Genomic DNA, 15,200 nt, shown 5'->3' with positions numbered 1-15,200 from the left:
AGATGTATTTACTTACCTGAGCTCCGCTGCCCGGGTGGGGCCTCAAACAGGACCGTGACATCCTCCGACTGAGCCAGCCAGGCACCCTTTGGCCAGAAGAATACTAAACCAATCTATATAATGGACTCTAGTGAATACGCAAAATAAGATTTTTTCCCGTTTAATCTGTCATTGCCCTGGTTAGCCCACATGAGATCATTTAAGGAGCACTTCATTAGGAACGGGAAGGCCGTTGAGAGAGGCCAGGATGCTTTGCACCAGATTCTCCATCATCTGTCGTCTGGCTTGGTGCGTAGCGCTTCCGAGGTGAGGCGTCAGAACGATGTTGCTCAACTTCAATAAAGGGTGGTCTCTGAAACGCAGATTAATTGATGAAAACTGTTATGCGTGGTTCGGTGTCTCTAATTTCACGGTTTGATACCCTCACGCTGAGAAGGGGAGGCTGTGGGTAGCCTGCCAGCATGACCACCCCTCGTCTAACGCCAGTAAGTGGGGGCGCAGCATTTCGGGGGGCAGGACAAGTATCGTAGTGGCACCCGGGCCGTGAGCACACAGTGGCACGACGGGGGTGGATTAAACAACACTGGCCCACCAAACAAGGAGAGGCCCCTGGGGATCTGGATGCTAGTCTAGGCATCATGGGACAGGCTGAATGTGCCTTTAATGAGTAGTGGCCTTCAGAGGGGAAAGAGCAACTGGAGTTAGATTAGGGGGCGTTCTCTTCCCGGAAGAAGGCAGCGGATGGGAGTCAGCCGGAAAAAGAAGGAAGTGTTAGTGAAGGGGGTCAGGGGGACTCCAGCAATGGTGGTAACCCCAGCAACCAGCGCTAGGAAAGGGCGGTGACCTGACCCGGCAGGGCCTCTGGGCTGTTCTAATACAAAGGCCAAAGTAAGCACGCAGCAATAAGCCTCCATCCTCTGGGAATCTTATGGGCCCCAAACCTGCGGAAATTCTCTGGGGGCACTTGTAATTTATGTCACTGCACCATGACTGTCCTTGCCCCCAGGGCTAATCAAACTGAAAGACAGAGCCTATAATACTGTCAGCAGGGCAGACACTACTCAGAAAAACACTTCCTTCCTCCTGCTAGGAAGGAGGTGGGCCCTACTATCTAACAGACACCGGGCACCAGTCTCAGTATGAGGCTGTCCACACAACTCAGAACTCAGAAATAATGGAGTCGTGGCCAATTGTAACACCACCTGTCCAGAGTATTTGGCGTACAGGCAAGGCCTGATTTGTCATATCATGAAACTGAATCGTACCAGCACAGCATTGCAACGCTGGCGTTGCTGAGATTTAAGTCACATGATAACACTGACAAGCTTTGGGAGAGACCCCTGTCTTTGCCCTGTGACTTGTTAGTGAAGCTACCAAAAAGCTCATTCAGCAGACTAGGCAACAGGTGAGCCCTAAGCTTCTAGGTTTCTGAATAAATTGACAACTGTCTAGAATGCTCATGCTTCTTAATTGATATTGACATTCTTTTGTTCTACATTCTAAGTGGTTCTCAAACATTTGGTCTCAGTAGTCTCTTCAGGTCAATATTTTTTTTTTGTTAAATTTTTTTTTTTTTAAGTAGGCTCCACACCCAGTGTGGGGCTTGAATTCACAACCCTGCGGTCAAGAGTTGCTCACTCTACCGACAGCCAGCCATGCACCCCAGGACCTCTTGACACTCTTTTTAAAAATGTTTAAGATTTTATTTATTTGAGCGAGAGAGAGAGTGCAAGTGAGAGGCAGAAGAAGAAGCAGACTCCCCACTGAGCAAGGAGCCTGACATGGGGCTTGATCCCAGGACTCTGGGATCACAACCTGAGCTGAAGGCAGACGCTTAACCGACTGAGCGACCCAGGCGCCCCTCTTCACACTCTTAAAATTGAGAATCACAAAAAAAAATTTGTTTTTATGGGTTGTATCTGTCAACATTTATTGTATTAGAGATTAAAACTAAAAAAAGATTAATACAATAACAGAAGCGCACATTTCATTAGTTGTCAGAGTGATGATGTCATCAGTCTGTACTGAAACATCTGAAAAATTATGACTGTACAGACCCCTCAAAGGGTCTCCAGACCACATTCTGAGAAACTATTCTAAATAAACTTGGTTTTTTTGTTTGTTTTTTTTTTTCAGAAATATAAGTTCTATGGTCAGTCTTGATAAACTTAAGATACTAAATTTGGTTGTAATGTCAAACATCCAGCTGACAGTAATTTGCTTACTAGACAGAAATCAAAGCTGCAGGAATCAAACCTGGCTAAATGAATGACACCAAGATTCAAAATAAATGACAGAATCAAGACTCCAGTCCCAACAGGCTGGATCAATGGGTCAAAACACAAGCATGGAGTGCCTGGGTGGCTCAGTCAGTGGAGTGTCCAACTCTTGATGGAGACCCTGGAGTTGGGGCTCAGCAGGGCGTCTACGTGAGACTCTCCCTCACCTTCTGCCCCCCCCATGCATGCATGTGTGCATGCTCCATGCACCCTCTCTCTCAAAAAATACACAGGGGCGCCTGGGTGGCTCAGTCGGTTAAGTGTCTGCCTTCAGCTCAGGTCACGATCCCAGGGTCCTGGGATTGAGCCCCGCATCGGGCTCGCTGCTCAGCGGGAAGCCTGCTTCTCCCTCTGCCTGCCACTCCCCCTGCTTGTGCTCTCTCTCTCTCTGACAAATAATTAAAATCTTTTAAATAAAAATAAAATGTCCTTAAGACACAGAAGCAAATTACATTAAATAGAAATAAATGTAAAATTCCACACATATATTTAAAAGACAATTGAGGGAATAATTTCCATTTTTGCTGACTAAAAATGGAATGAACTAAGAATGCAATGGGCCTGGGCGCCTGGGTGGCTCAGATGGTTAAGCATCTGCCTCCGGCTCAGGTCATGATCCCAGGGTCCTGGGATCGAGTCCCGCGTCGGGCTCCCTGCTCCTTGGGAGCCTGCTTCTCCCTCTGCCTCTCTCTCTCTCTTTCTCTCTCTCTCTCTCATGAATAAATAAATAAAAAGTTTAAAAAAAAAAAAAAGAATGCAATGGGCCTGCTAGGAATACACGCTGTGAAACCAACCTGCGTGGTCAGACCCCAACATGAAGCCTGTGTTCAGGTCTTGAGAGCACATTATCAAAGGACCTCAAAAACTAAAGTGCTAGAAGCATTAATGATGACAAGATGACTGGAAATGCTACCATTTCGGCTGTGATCGAGGGACCTGAAGATACTTAACCTCAGACACCTGGCAGTTGTTGGACAATACACAAGGTTTGTAAAGAGGACAATGGTCAGAGACTCTGATGCTCCAGGGGGCAAATCAGGGTCACTGGCTAAGGCAAGGACTGTTCTGGTTGGATAGGAGCAAGACTGTCCAGTGCAGTCTCCACCCATGGGGGCTGCTGCCCGAAAGCCCAGAGCTCCCTCTGCACGGAGATGTTGAAACAGATGTCTGGCCATCTGTAGAACCGGACAGGTCACCAGAGGCCTGCTCGGACCCCTCCATGGCCAAGACCCTGCCGGTTTGTGACTTAACACGGCTGCAAAAGCCAAAAGCAGTGACTGCTGGAGGAGTGCCCTCTGTGCCTTGAGAGAGATGGCGGTTCTGTCTGGCTTCCTTACCTGGGCAGGGGCTCCGGGTACGTCACGTCCAGCGCTGCCCCTTTGATGACCCCAGTCTGAAGAGCCTCCATCAGCGCGTCCTGATCGACTAACAGACCTGAGTCAACGAGACAAGGCCTCTGCGTTACTATGGTTGGGCAGGACCTGGGAAGGACGCTTTGGTCACCGTAGCTGCTATTCCAAACATGTCTTGGTCCTGTCAAATGTCTGACAAAGAACGTGTGAGCTTCATTCTGCCAATTCATTATTAGACGTGGCAAGCCTGCCACATGCCAGGCAGTGTGCTAAGCCCTGCACACGCACTATCTCACTGAATCCTCCAAGAACCTGGCAAAGCCAGCATTCGTTTTGCACGTGAGGAACTGAGGCCTGACCCCAGCTCACACAGCTCCTAACATAGCAACCCAGATCTGAGCTCAGGTTTGTTTAACCTCAGGCTTGGGCCTGTCTCACTTTACACACCGCCTCCCCAGGTTAGGGACACAGCTCCCAGACACTGCAAACACACTTTAAAAACTAAACCACAAGCACAATCGACAACTGTCATTTCAAATACAGAAGAGCAGAAGCTGAGAAGAAAACCCCTTCCTTGAGGTAGAGACTGGCAAGGAGCCGAACGCCAGCATCCTTTCCTCTGACCGATGGAGGGGCAGCCTGCTGGTCAGAACACAGAGCGCCCCTGGTGTGTGGGGGGCTGCTGCTGGAGATGCCTCATCCCACAGCCCTTTTCTGGGCAGGTTTTCCAGAATCTTGAGTATGTTCACCAGCCTCTGACATTACTGAAACTACCTAATGCAATGGTCCTTCTGGCTCACCTACAGGGTCTGAATTTTCAGAGAACTCTCAAGCATGTTAGCTCAGCCCTGTGCGGTTTTCTGCTCTTCCGACACCAACTCTTTTTGGGTTACCGAACCCAATTCCAACATGGGGGGGAGGCCTTCTACAAGACCAAGCAATTCTTGGGATAGCAGCAAGGTGTCTGAGACTTCAACACAATTCAGTTGCAACACAACTGTCTGCCTTGGAAATGGCATCCGATCCCACAGGCTAAGGGCTCAGTCCTATAAGACCGCCTCCTGCCCCTGAATTCAGACACTAGTCGGAAGTCCCAGTCTCAGGCCTGGGCCTGTCTCACTTTACACACCACCTCCCCAGGTTAGGGACACAGCGACTTTTGGAACCCACGCACTCAAGCTGCCAGGAGGTCCAACCATGTGATCAGAGGGCTGGAGCTTTCGGCCCCACGCCTGACCTCTGGGGAGGGGAAAGGGCCCGGAGGTTCAGTCAGCCAACGGCCAATGAAGGCCAATGATTCAATCAATCGTGGCTATGCAAAGAAGCCTCCTTTACAAACCCAAAGGGCTGGGTTCGGAAGCTTCCAGATTGGTGAACGCCTGGAGACTGGGAAGAGTGGCTGTCAGGAGAGGGCTTCTGACTTGTGCTTCTGACCAACTGGCTGCAGATTGGAGGTTCCAGTGACCTCCTCCATAATTTGCTGCAGCGGCTCACAGAACTCAGGGAAATACGTTTACCTGTTTGTTAAAGGGTATGACAAAGGGTAGAATCAACAGCCAGATGAAGAGGTGCACAGGGAGCGGTCTGGGGAACGGGTGTGGAGCTTCCATGCCCTGTCCTGACAGCCACTCTTCCCAGTCTCCAGGCGTTCACCAATCCGGAAGCTTCCGAACCCAGCCCTTTTGGGTTTTTATGGAGGTTTCTTTGCATAGCCACGATTGATTGAATCATTGGCCGTTGGCTGACTGAACCTCCGGGCCCTTTCCCTTCCCCAGAGGTCAGGCGTGGGGCCGAAAGTTCCAGCCCTCTGATCACATGGTTGGACCTCCTGGCAGCTTGAGTGCGTGGGTTCCAAAAGTCGCCTTCATTAACAAAAGACACCTTTATCACTCTCAACACTTGGGAAATGTTGAGGGTTTGGGGAGCAGAGAGCCAGGCGCTGTGGATGAAGACCACAGCCGAATGACCAAAACTGTATTGCTTACAAACTACAATCTCTGGTGGCAAGCACTGTTTTCCTCCTTTTACGGATGAGACACGCGTGGCTGTTGGTAGCCCCAGGTGTCACACGTCCTCTGGCTCCAAACCCCACAGAGGTGCCTGGCCTGGATGTCTAACAGCAAGCAGCACTGATCCTCAGATTCTTTATAAATGCCACACCTACCAACCCACAACACATGCAACTACGTCTTGTATATAAACACAAAGCACTACATAAATGTCGAATAACCAAACTAAGTTACTTATTTTTTAAAGTGAAGGCTCATCCCCATAAATTTTGCTTAATTACATCTGGAAAACAAAACTATAATGCCCCTACCCCAAGTAGATGCCCAAATTGGGCTGTGAAAGCCCCATATTGTAACATTCTCATCCTTTTTGTTATTAATTTGAGTTTCAAAATGAAGTGAAAACAAAAATCAGAAATATCTCTAAACAGGAAGTAGACTCCCTCCAACTCAGCACCCCACCCCCACCCCCGGTCTCTGTGGACTTTTGGACGCCACAGCCATCGGGAGAAAGGCAGATCAGAGGAGCTGCATGGCCTGGCCATTTCCTCCCGCATGACTGTCCAGCCCCCGGGCCCGTGCTCCGTAGAGACAGTACCTCTGCCGATGTTGATGAGAATGGCTGTGGGCTTCATCAGACTCAGCTCCCTCTTCCCAATCAGCCTCTGGGTCTGGGGCGTCAGGCTCACAGCCAACAGCACGAAGTCTGATCGCTGAAGCAAATCATCCAGACTCTCACAGTAAGTGGCACCAACAGCTTCCTCCTCCTCTAATTTCCTATGAAGGGAACAAGGAAGAAAAACTATGTTCTCCAATCAGAAATTCATCACATTGCCCCAGGAAGGAGGTTCTGAGGGGAGCCAAGAATGCGGCCTGTCACCACTGGGTCCAGGACCCATGGGAACCCCGTGGGCACCTCTGGGTTCTTGGAGGAGAGGCCTCGGGGTCTGTGGGAGTTCACACCAGACTGAGGCTCCTTGAGGCCAGGAGCTGCTTGTCACTTGAACCCCCAGAGCCTGGTACAAGCCCAACAGTGCATCAGACATATGCTCGATGACCACAGAACATTACCGAAAGGAAGTAGGTTCCACTCAAGCCAGAGCATGAGCATGTACTTCTGTGACCACAGAGCATCACTAATGTGGGCAAACACATCTAGGTTTCCAGAAAACACACAAACAGAACAGGAGAGGGCCTAGGGCCTAGGAATGCTGCTTATCATGCAGAAAGCAAGGATCCCAGAGTCTGAAGCAGGCAGACTTTTGTGTTTTGTTTTGGTTCAATCCTAATTCCTGCTCGGGCCACCCCAAACAGCTGGTTATTCAGCAGAGATTCCAAGATCCTAGAGGTCACAGCATCCTGGGCAGCCGCCACGGCTCTACAAATACAGAATTCCAAATTACACAAATTCTCTCCTAACACGTGTTTGGGTCAGGGGACAGCCCCGAGGAAGGATGAATACCATGCCCACATCACACACTTTGTCCTGCAAGAAGCCTGGCCTCTGTGTGCACGTGTTCATCACAAGGAAAGTTGTCACACCTAAGTCCACCGTCCATGGTGCAAACACTGACTGAAAAGACAATCTCCCAGCTCACCATGCCTCCAGGAGTTCCTCACCAGCTGGGAATGTGTTCCACAGGCAGTGGGAGGCCCCTGAAAGGCTGTAAACAATGGCCATCATCTGGCTGGTTTGCAAGGAGGGCTGGAGGTTCAAGAGCAGAAGTGAGCAGCCCCGTAGGAGAAATATGTATTTCAGGTGAGAAAGGACGGGGCCTGAGCCAGTGGCATTGATGAGGTGAGAGAGAACAGGCAGGTCTGAAGGCTGTTTGGAGATGGAGCCAACAAGCCTGGGCGTTGGGCTGAGGGAGAGCCTGCACACTCAAGGACGCAGGTCCCTCACTGAGAGCCGACACGTCCATCAGTATTAAAGGGACCAGTCAGGTTGCTCAGTGGGTATGGACAGTTTCTCCCTTTCACTTTGGAAATTTAAAAAATACAATTGTGAGTTAAAATTTATTCTGGTGAATGTTTTCAATAAAAAAATTCTCAGCCACATTCCTAGGTAATCACCATCGCTTTCTTGACCATCATCCTTATTTTTTGGAGAGAAAGAGGAGGGGAGTCTTATGAAAAACGGGGGGACCCTATATCCAAGCCATATTGAAGGCAGTGATGGTATAAGTTCTGCTCAGTTGATTTCAGGTCCATTTTCTGAATGTTTACCTGCGTCTCCTGTTGTGATACAGAACCTTCATTTCGAATGCTTTGGCTCTCTGAGCAATCTTATAACCAATGCTGCCCATGCCAATGAGCCCCAGAGTGGCCCCCGTCACCTCTTGACCCACCCAGTTTGTAGAAAATGTCTCTGTATCTGGTGCACTGGCCAACATATGACCTAAAATATAAAAGGTACAGAGTGAGTGGTGGGGATGGCACCACACACAGAAAGCCCACACCCTCCCTGGGGCCTTCTGACCCTGTGGCGCTCACGCCTCTCTGACCACAAAGGTTTCTGCAAGGGCTGAAGCGGGGGGGGGACGACAAACAGCAATTTCCTTGTGACGAAACCAGAGCATCCTGGTAGAAAGCTTTAAAACACCAACTTCTTTTACATTAAGGAAGGCCTTCTGGTTAAAATTTGTTGGTGGTATGTGTGTGTGTGCATGCATGAAACACAGCCAGACCAGAAAGAGCCTGGTTCTTGCTTCCCCTTTCCTCAGGCGTCTTCCTGAGGAGGAGTCCCCCGGGGAGGGAGGGGGAAGGGCTGAACTGCTCTGCTGCCCTTCCTGGGGACCCTCCCAGAGACGTCCGGGGTGTACAGGGGTCCTGCCTTCTTACTCGGAGGCCTTCACCCCAGCAGAGACTGCTGATTAACCAAGGAAGGACCCCCAGGGCATTTCCATGGAGATGCTGAAAGTACTTCCACCCTCAAGGGAACTTGGAAGCTGGTGAGGGGTGGACAGGGCTGCTGTCAGACAGCCTGACTGGGCCCGATTCCCGAGTGCAACAAAGTCCTGGATACAGTGTGAAGAAGTCAGGGCGCAGGAAAGACTTGTTGGAAGATAAAATTACGTTGTTATCTCTGTTATGATCTGTCATCTACTCTCTTTGGAAAACCAGCATCTCCAATGGCTGTTTACCTTCCACGACCCTGCGAGCTGCAGCCAGCAGTAAGGCCATCCCCATGTCTGCCGTGGGGTTGGACACGGCCTGTGGTGTGTTGGCTACCTTCACACCAAAGTTGGCGATGAGCTTCAGGTCCAGGTGATCGAGACCTACTCCTGCGCTGGCAATTATCTTCAAGGAGGGCAGGCTCCCCAGGAGCTCCTGGTCAATAGCTGGCCTTCCTCCCCAGATATATACAGCTTGGATCTTTGGGCCAAATTGCGTTTTATTTTCCAAAAATTCTTGCAAGGTAATGAGATTAAAGTGTTTCTGCAGATCTCCAACGTGATCTTCACATATCCCATAAGATCCCTCCAATCCAGACACCAACACACCAGGTAAGTCCTGATCCCCCATGGCCTGCAGGAAGACAAGCACAGTCTCTGCAGTCAAATCATCTTTAAAAGGAACAATCGGTACGCTCCTGTAGCTCCCTGCTACTCCGCCTGTGCTCTTTTAGGGTTCCGAGCACCCAATTTCCAACATGGGGGTTCCCCCACCCACAACTCCAAGCAGTTCTCAGGATACCAGCTGAGTGTCCCAGTGTCCGAGAATTCAACTCAATTCTGACATTATCTACCCAAAGATAGCATCAGATCCCACGGGTGAAGGGCTGAGTCCTCTAAGACTGCCCACCCCACCTTCCAACACCAGTCACTGCCACCAGGCTGCTCCCTGTGCTTCTTTTTTCTACTTTGTTTTTTTAAGAGATTTTATTTATTTATTTGACAGAGAGAGACACAGCAAGAGAGGGAACACAAGCAAGGGAAGTGGGAGAGGGAGAAACAGACTTCCCGCCAAACAGGGAGCCCGATGTGGGGCTCAATCCCAGGACTCTGGGATCATGACCTGAGCTGAAGGGAGACGCTTAACGACTGAGCCACCCAGGCGCCCCCGCTCCCTGTGCTTCTGACCCACTGGCCGATTGGAGTTTCTAACCACCTCCTCCTTAGGTTCTTCAAAGTCACCAGAGCAGCTCACAGACCTCGGGGGCACTGCCTTGTGCTTCCCAGTTCCTTAAAGGATATGATAAAGGACACGAAGAGTGAGGTGCCAGACAACTGAGTTTCTGTCGTCATGGAGCTTGGGGCCGGCTCATCGTAGAAGAGTTCTGGTTCCCTAAGCGTGGAAGGTCTCCAGAAAGGACCAAAAAGCTGACCTCTTGGGTTTTATGGAGGCTTCATTGTGTAGCCGGGATTGATGAAATCATTGGCCACTGGCGGAGTCAACCTCCGTCCTCTCCCCAGAGGTCAGGGATGGGGCTGAAACTTCCAACCTCTGATCACAAGGTCGGTCCTCCTGGCAGCCCACCTCGCCCTGGGGTGGGGTCCCAAAGTCACCTTCATTAAGACCATGTCACCTTTCTGGTACAGAGCGTTTCCAGGAACTGGATAAAGACCAAATACATCAGGTATATTTTGATCATCTGAACAACCAAATACGTATTTCTCATAAATCATTGCAGTTACTCTTTACATTTTCTAAATTACATCAACACTGTAATTCATTTTAGTTCTTGGACAAATCCCTATAATACCTGAGGGCAACAGACCCACACCTCTGACGTTACCAATGCTTCCATCCCGCCCCCTTTCCTCCCTATCCTACTTGGGTCTTTATTTCTACCTTTCAGCTGTGGTGGCATCCTCTCAGATGGCCTCCAAAGATCCCCCTCCTGTCAACCACATCTTTGCGTGACCCCAACCCTGGTGCTTCAAGTGAAGAGAAGACAGCAGAAGCAATGGGAGGTTACCCTGTGGGCTCCCTTTCTCCCATTCCTGGGGGAGGCCAGGGCCATGCTGGAAGGCATCCCTGTGCAGACACCCATGTGAGTGAGCTTGGAAGCAGATCTAAGAGGCCTGCCAACAGCCTGGTGAGCAGGGAGGTGACCACAGCCCTGGCCAACCCTCCGTTAATGTTTCATAAGATCCTGGGCCAGAACCACCTGGGTAAGCCACTCCTGGATTCCTGACCCAAAAACCTGGGAGGTCATAGAGTTTGTTTTTACAGCCACTGAAATTTAGGTAATTTGTTATATATGCAGCAGTAACTAAGTAATAAGACCACTTTTTATTGTGAAAGTAAAAGATAGGTTATTATCTGCCAAATGGATTAAATAAGGTTTTATGATCCTTGTTCCTAACTAAAGATATTTTTAATATTTTTTTAAAGATTTTATTTATTTATTTGAGAGAGAGAGAATGAGAGATAGAGAGCATGAGAGGGAAGAGGGTCAGAGGGAGAAGCAGACTCCCCGCCGAGCAGGGAGCCCGATGTGGGACTCGATCCCGGGACTCCAGGATCATGACCCGAGCCGAAGGCAGTCGCTTAACCAACTGAGCCACCCAGGCACCCGATATTTTTAATATTTTATAACTTTCCTCCAAAAGGAAAACAAAGCAGGATTAGGTCTAGACAAGCTGGGCTCTGGGTTCAAACCAACCGCTCTGCTGGGCTGGGCTTTTCTTTGAAACTCACTTTCCTCAAACATAAAAGGCTGGCAACACACAGCCTTGCTGGTGGCCCCAGCAGCAAGAGAACATGTAGAGCCTGGAGAACCAACTGTAAGCTTTCTTTTTTTTTTTTTTTTTTTTTTAAAGATTTTACTTATTTATTTGAGAGAGAGAATGAGAGGGAAGAGGGTCAGAGGGAGAAGCAGACTCCCTGCTGAGCAGGAAGCCCGATGTGGGACTCGATCCTGGGACTCCAGGATCATGACCTGAGCCGAAGGCAGTCGCTTAACCAACTGAGCCACCCAGGCGCCCCCAACTGTAAGCTTTCAACAAACGGAAGTTACTAACATTTCAACCTGAACAAGTTTGTTTCCCAAGTCTCTAAAAATTAACAGACTACACCAAAGAGGGAGATTGAATTCATAAAACACAGCAGAATTTCTTTCTTTTTTTTTTAAGATTTTTAAAAGATTTTGTTTATTTGAGAGAAAGCATACAAGCAGGGGAGAGGGGCAGAGGAGAGGGGCAGAGGGAAAGGGAGAAGCAGACTCCCCACTGAGCAGGGAGCTCAATGAGGGGCTTGATCCAGGACCTGGGATCATGACCTGAGCCAAAGGCAGATGCTTAACCAACTGAGCCACCCATGCACCCCCACAGTAGAATTTCTTAAAATCCTATTTTCTCATGCCTCTTTCTCCCTTAACATTGGACAGATGGGCCCAATACCCCCCAAACTGTCCTCTCTTCCCCAATGTGCAAGATTCACCTCAAGTCCACACCGCTAGCTTTGATCTTCTCTCCAACCCCGTCAAAGCCCCCTGAAATCCACATCGCTAGCTTTGATCTTCTCTCCAACCCCGTCAAAGCCCCCTGTCTCACTACCAGCAGTCCCGCTCCTTCCGTGAGTCCAAAACCAAAGTCGTTTGTTCTCGGTCCCCCACACAGACCATGGGCCCAGATTCTGCACTAACGAGGCTCAGAAAAGAGTTAGGAACACAAGAATTCTCCTTAATGAGGAGTAAGGTGGGAATGATCTAATCAGCACTTGACTAGATAATGGACCTAAAAGGTTAAGACATGCCAAAGGGTTTCCGGATTCCTTGACAGTGTTTGCTGTTCAGGGTAACTAAAAACGGCACCATTTTCACCTTTTACGTGTCCTTGTCCTTTCTCCAGTCACCAGGTATCAGCAAATCCAATATAACTTAAAAAAAACAAACAAACAGGTGCTTTGAGAAATGGCCTGTCAGGGAACGCCTGGGTGGCTCAGTCGGTGAAGCGTCTGCCTTCTGCTCGGGTCATGATCCCAGAGCCTGCTTCTCTCTCTGCCCCTGCCACTCCCCCTGCTTGTGCTCACACATTCTCTCTCTCTCTGACAAATAAATAAATAAAATCTTAAAAAAAGAGAGAGAGAGAGAGAAATGGCCTGGCAGGGCTTGCTAAACACTAAAAGAAAAAACTGAGTTCATGTGAGTAAATTATAAATCTGGTATGGGTAGCTGAATCTTATCTACTTAAAGCTTAATCTTGCCATTACGGGGCGCCTGGGTGGCTCAGTCAGTTAAGCATCTGCCTTCAGCTCAGGTCATGATCTCAGGGTCTTGGGATCGAGTCCTGCGTCGGGCTCCCTGTTCAGGGGAGAGTCTGCTTCTCCCGCTCCCTGCTACTCCACCTGCTCCTGATCTCTCTCTCTGTCAAATACATAAAATCCTTAAAAAAATATAAATAAATGAAATAAAGTTTAATCTGCCATTGCCTAGAGCTTAGAAAAATAGTAAATCCCTGTCCAAGTTGATCTTTAGATTCTGGCAGAGTCCCTGGAGTTGCCTTAAGTCCTCTCTACAGGAGGCAGGTATAAATGAGGTCGGATTTTCCTTGCTAAATCTTTAGGATTGAGCAATGCAGGTCTGGGTGGGTATTAGAATTCTACTTGGCCCACCTGTTCCAGGTGAGGTCCAAGGTCACAGCAACACCCCTGTCGCAGAGTTTGATTCAGTCGCTGGCCCAGGCGACACCCCTGGGGCACGTTTACCTTTTCAAAAGACCGCAGGGGCGCCTCGCTGGCTCAGTCGGTAGTGCAAGCGATTTGATCTCAGGTCAGTTCAAGCCCCAGGTGGGCGTGGAGCCTACTTTAAAAATAATAATAATAAAAAAAAGATAAAAAGATCCTAGAACCCGGAGCACCTACTTGACAGTAAACACCGGAGGTCACCGAGCGCAGCAATCTCGCACCTGCTCCCTGCTCCTGGCCCGCCCCAGGCCCGCCCCAGGCCCGCCCCAGGCCCCGCCCCAGGCCCCGCCCCAGGCCCCCCGCCCACCTTCCAATGGCCCCGCCCTGAGTCCACAGGCCCCACCCTGAACCCACCCTTCACTCCGCCCCTAGGATGCCAGACCCACCCCTGAGGCCGGCGGCCCTGCCCTTAGCACAGCAAAAACGGCTTTTTTGGGACGAATTAAAACTGAAGACAAGCAAGCTATGGCAAAAACCATAGGCTGGTCCAACAAATTAGGAGAAAGTTGGACAAAGTCCCTTAGAGAAAAGCAAGAGTTCAGGGTGATGACAGTTTGCCATCGGTTGGGTTGCAGGAAAAGCCGATTTCATCCTTTCCTGCTGGGCCCTGTAACTGATGATTCTTCGGGTTGACGTTCTTCTGTTAGGGTCTCTAATTGACCATTCTTCTTGTAATTGACCTTCCATGGGGGGCGGGGGGCGGGGAAGCACCCCCTTCTGGCCTTCCAACTCCATTTTAGTGAAATTTCTCTTTATTAATTTTCACATTTCTTAGCCAAAAATACTCTCGGGAGATGTCTGGGCTAATTATGGCTTTTTTTAAAATAGACTAAATGGTACTAGTAAGAGAGGTAATGCGTCGCTTAAAGTCGCCTCTTTAGGAAACAGTGTGTCATTGGGTCGTGGCTTCACTTGCCACCTCTACTGTGATGGTTCTCCAGTTTTTACCCCCTCTCTCAGAGAACTCTGGAAGCTGCCTAACTACCCTCTCCTCATGGACTCCCTTTGCTATCTTTTTCCCCGTACATGGCAGCGTAGGTGATTGAAAAATACATAAAGCTGGTATGTTCACCTCCAGCTAAAGCCCCTTGGCAGCTCACCTTGCTCATATGGTGAAGTCCAAAATCCTGAGTACAGCCTCCGAGGCCCCCATTCCCTGGCCTGCCCACCTCTGCAAACCCCTTGTGTGTGCCTATCGTCGGCTGCATATCTTCTGCCAGGCACCCCAAACTGCCAGGCTGCTGGCCCTGGACTTGTTCCCAGGTTGCCTGGACCCAAACCCAGCCCTTCCCCTAGTCCTCATTCATCTTGCAGGTCATCCCGTGGGAGGAAGGCTTTCCCGAACTCCCTGCTGAATGTGCTCACCCTGGACTCTCCCCCATAGGACTCCGTCATGGATCCAAGTTAAATGTATGGTTTTCTGGTAAGATCAGGCCTTCTGCTAGACCCACTCCATGAGGGCAGGGACTCAGACGTGCTGAAGTCCGTTTCAAGCATTCCATATCCTGTCCAGCACACATATGTGCTCAATAAAGATTTGCTGAATAACTAAGGAATGAATGAAATGTGAAGGAAGGAAAGTTTCCCAAAACAGAACTGCCCGGGACGTACAGACTGAAAGAGGACATGGAGTTTTACTATTTCTTTCTTTTTTTTTTTTTTAAGATTTTATTTATTTATTTGACAGAGAGACACAGCGAGAGAGGGAACACAAGCAGGAGGAGCGGGAGAGGGAGAAGCAGGCTTCCCGCGGAGCAGGGAGCCCGATGCGGGGCTCGATCCCAAGGACCCTGGGATCATGACCTGAGCTGAAGACAGACGCTTAACGAATGAGCCACCCAGGCGCCTGGAGTTTTACTATTTCTATCTGAAGATCATAACAAGGCTCTTAAGCCAGGATTGATTTGCAAAAACTGAATTACCAGTAT

The 15,200-nt window shown here is 49.5% G+C and overlaps 1 protein-coding gene across 1 annotated transcript; it reads right to left on the bottom strand.

The window, feature by feature from the left end:
* Positions 1-144: 144 nt before the first annotated feature.
* On the bottom strand, positions 145-13,434 carry LOC113926173 (glyoxylate/hydroxypyruvate reductase B-like). Its single transcript, XM_027600802.1, has 6 exons — positions 13,294-13,434; positions 8,784-9,168; positions 7,867-8,038; positions 6,239-6,417; positions 3,617-3,713; positions 145-352 (listed from the first exon to the last, which is right to left on the bottom strand). Exons 2-6 carry the CDS (start codon positions 9,163-9,165, stop codon positions 196-198), a joined length of 987 nt encoding a protein of 328 aa, XP_027456603.1. The 5' UTR covers positions 9,166-9,168; positions 13,294-13,434; the 3' UTR covers positions 145-195.
* Positions 13,435-15,200: the final 1,766 nt, after the last annotated feature.

This window comes from Zalophus californianus, chromosome 14 (assembly GCF_009762305.2).
Source record: "Zalophus californianus isolate mZalCal1 chromosome 14, mZalCal1.pri.v2, whole genome shotgun sequence".
Taxonomy (NCBI): Eukaryota; Metazoa; Chordata; class Mammalia; order Carnivora; family Otariidae; genus Zalophus; species Zalophus californianus.
This window is presented reverse-complemented; position numbering and strand designations above follow the sequence as displayed.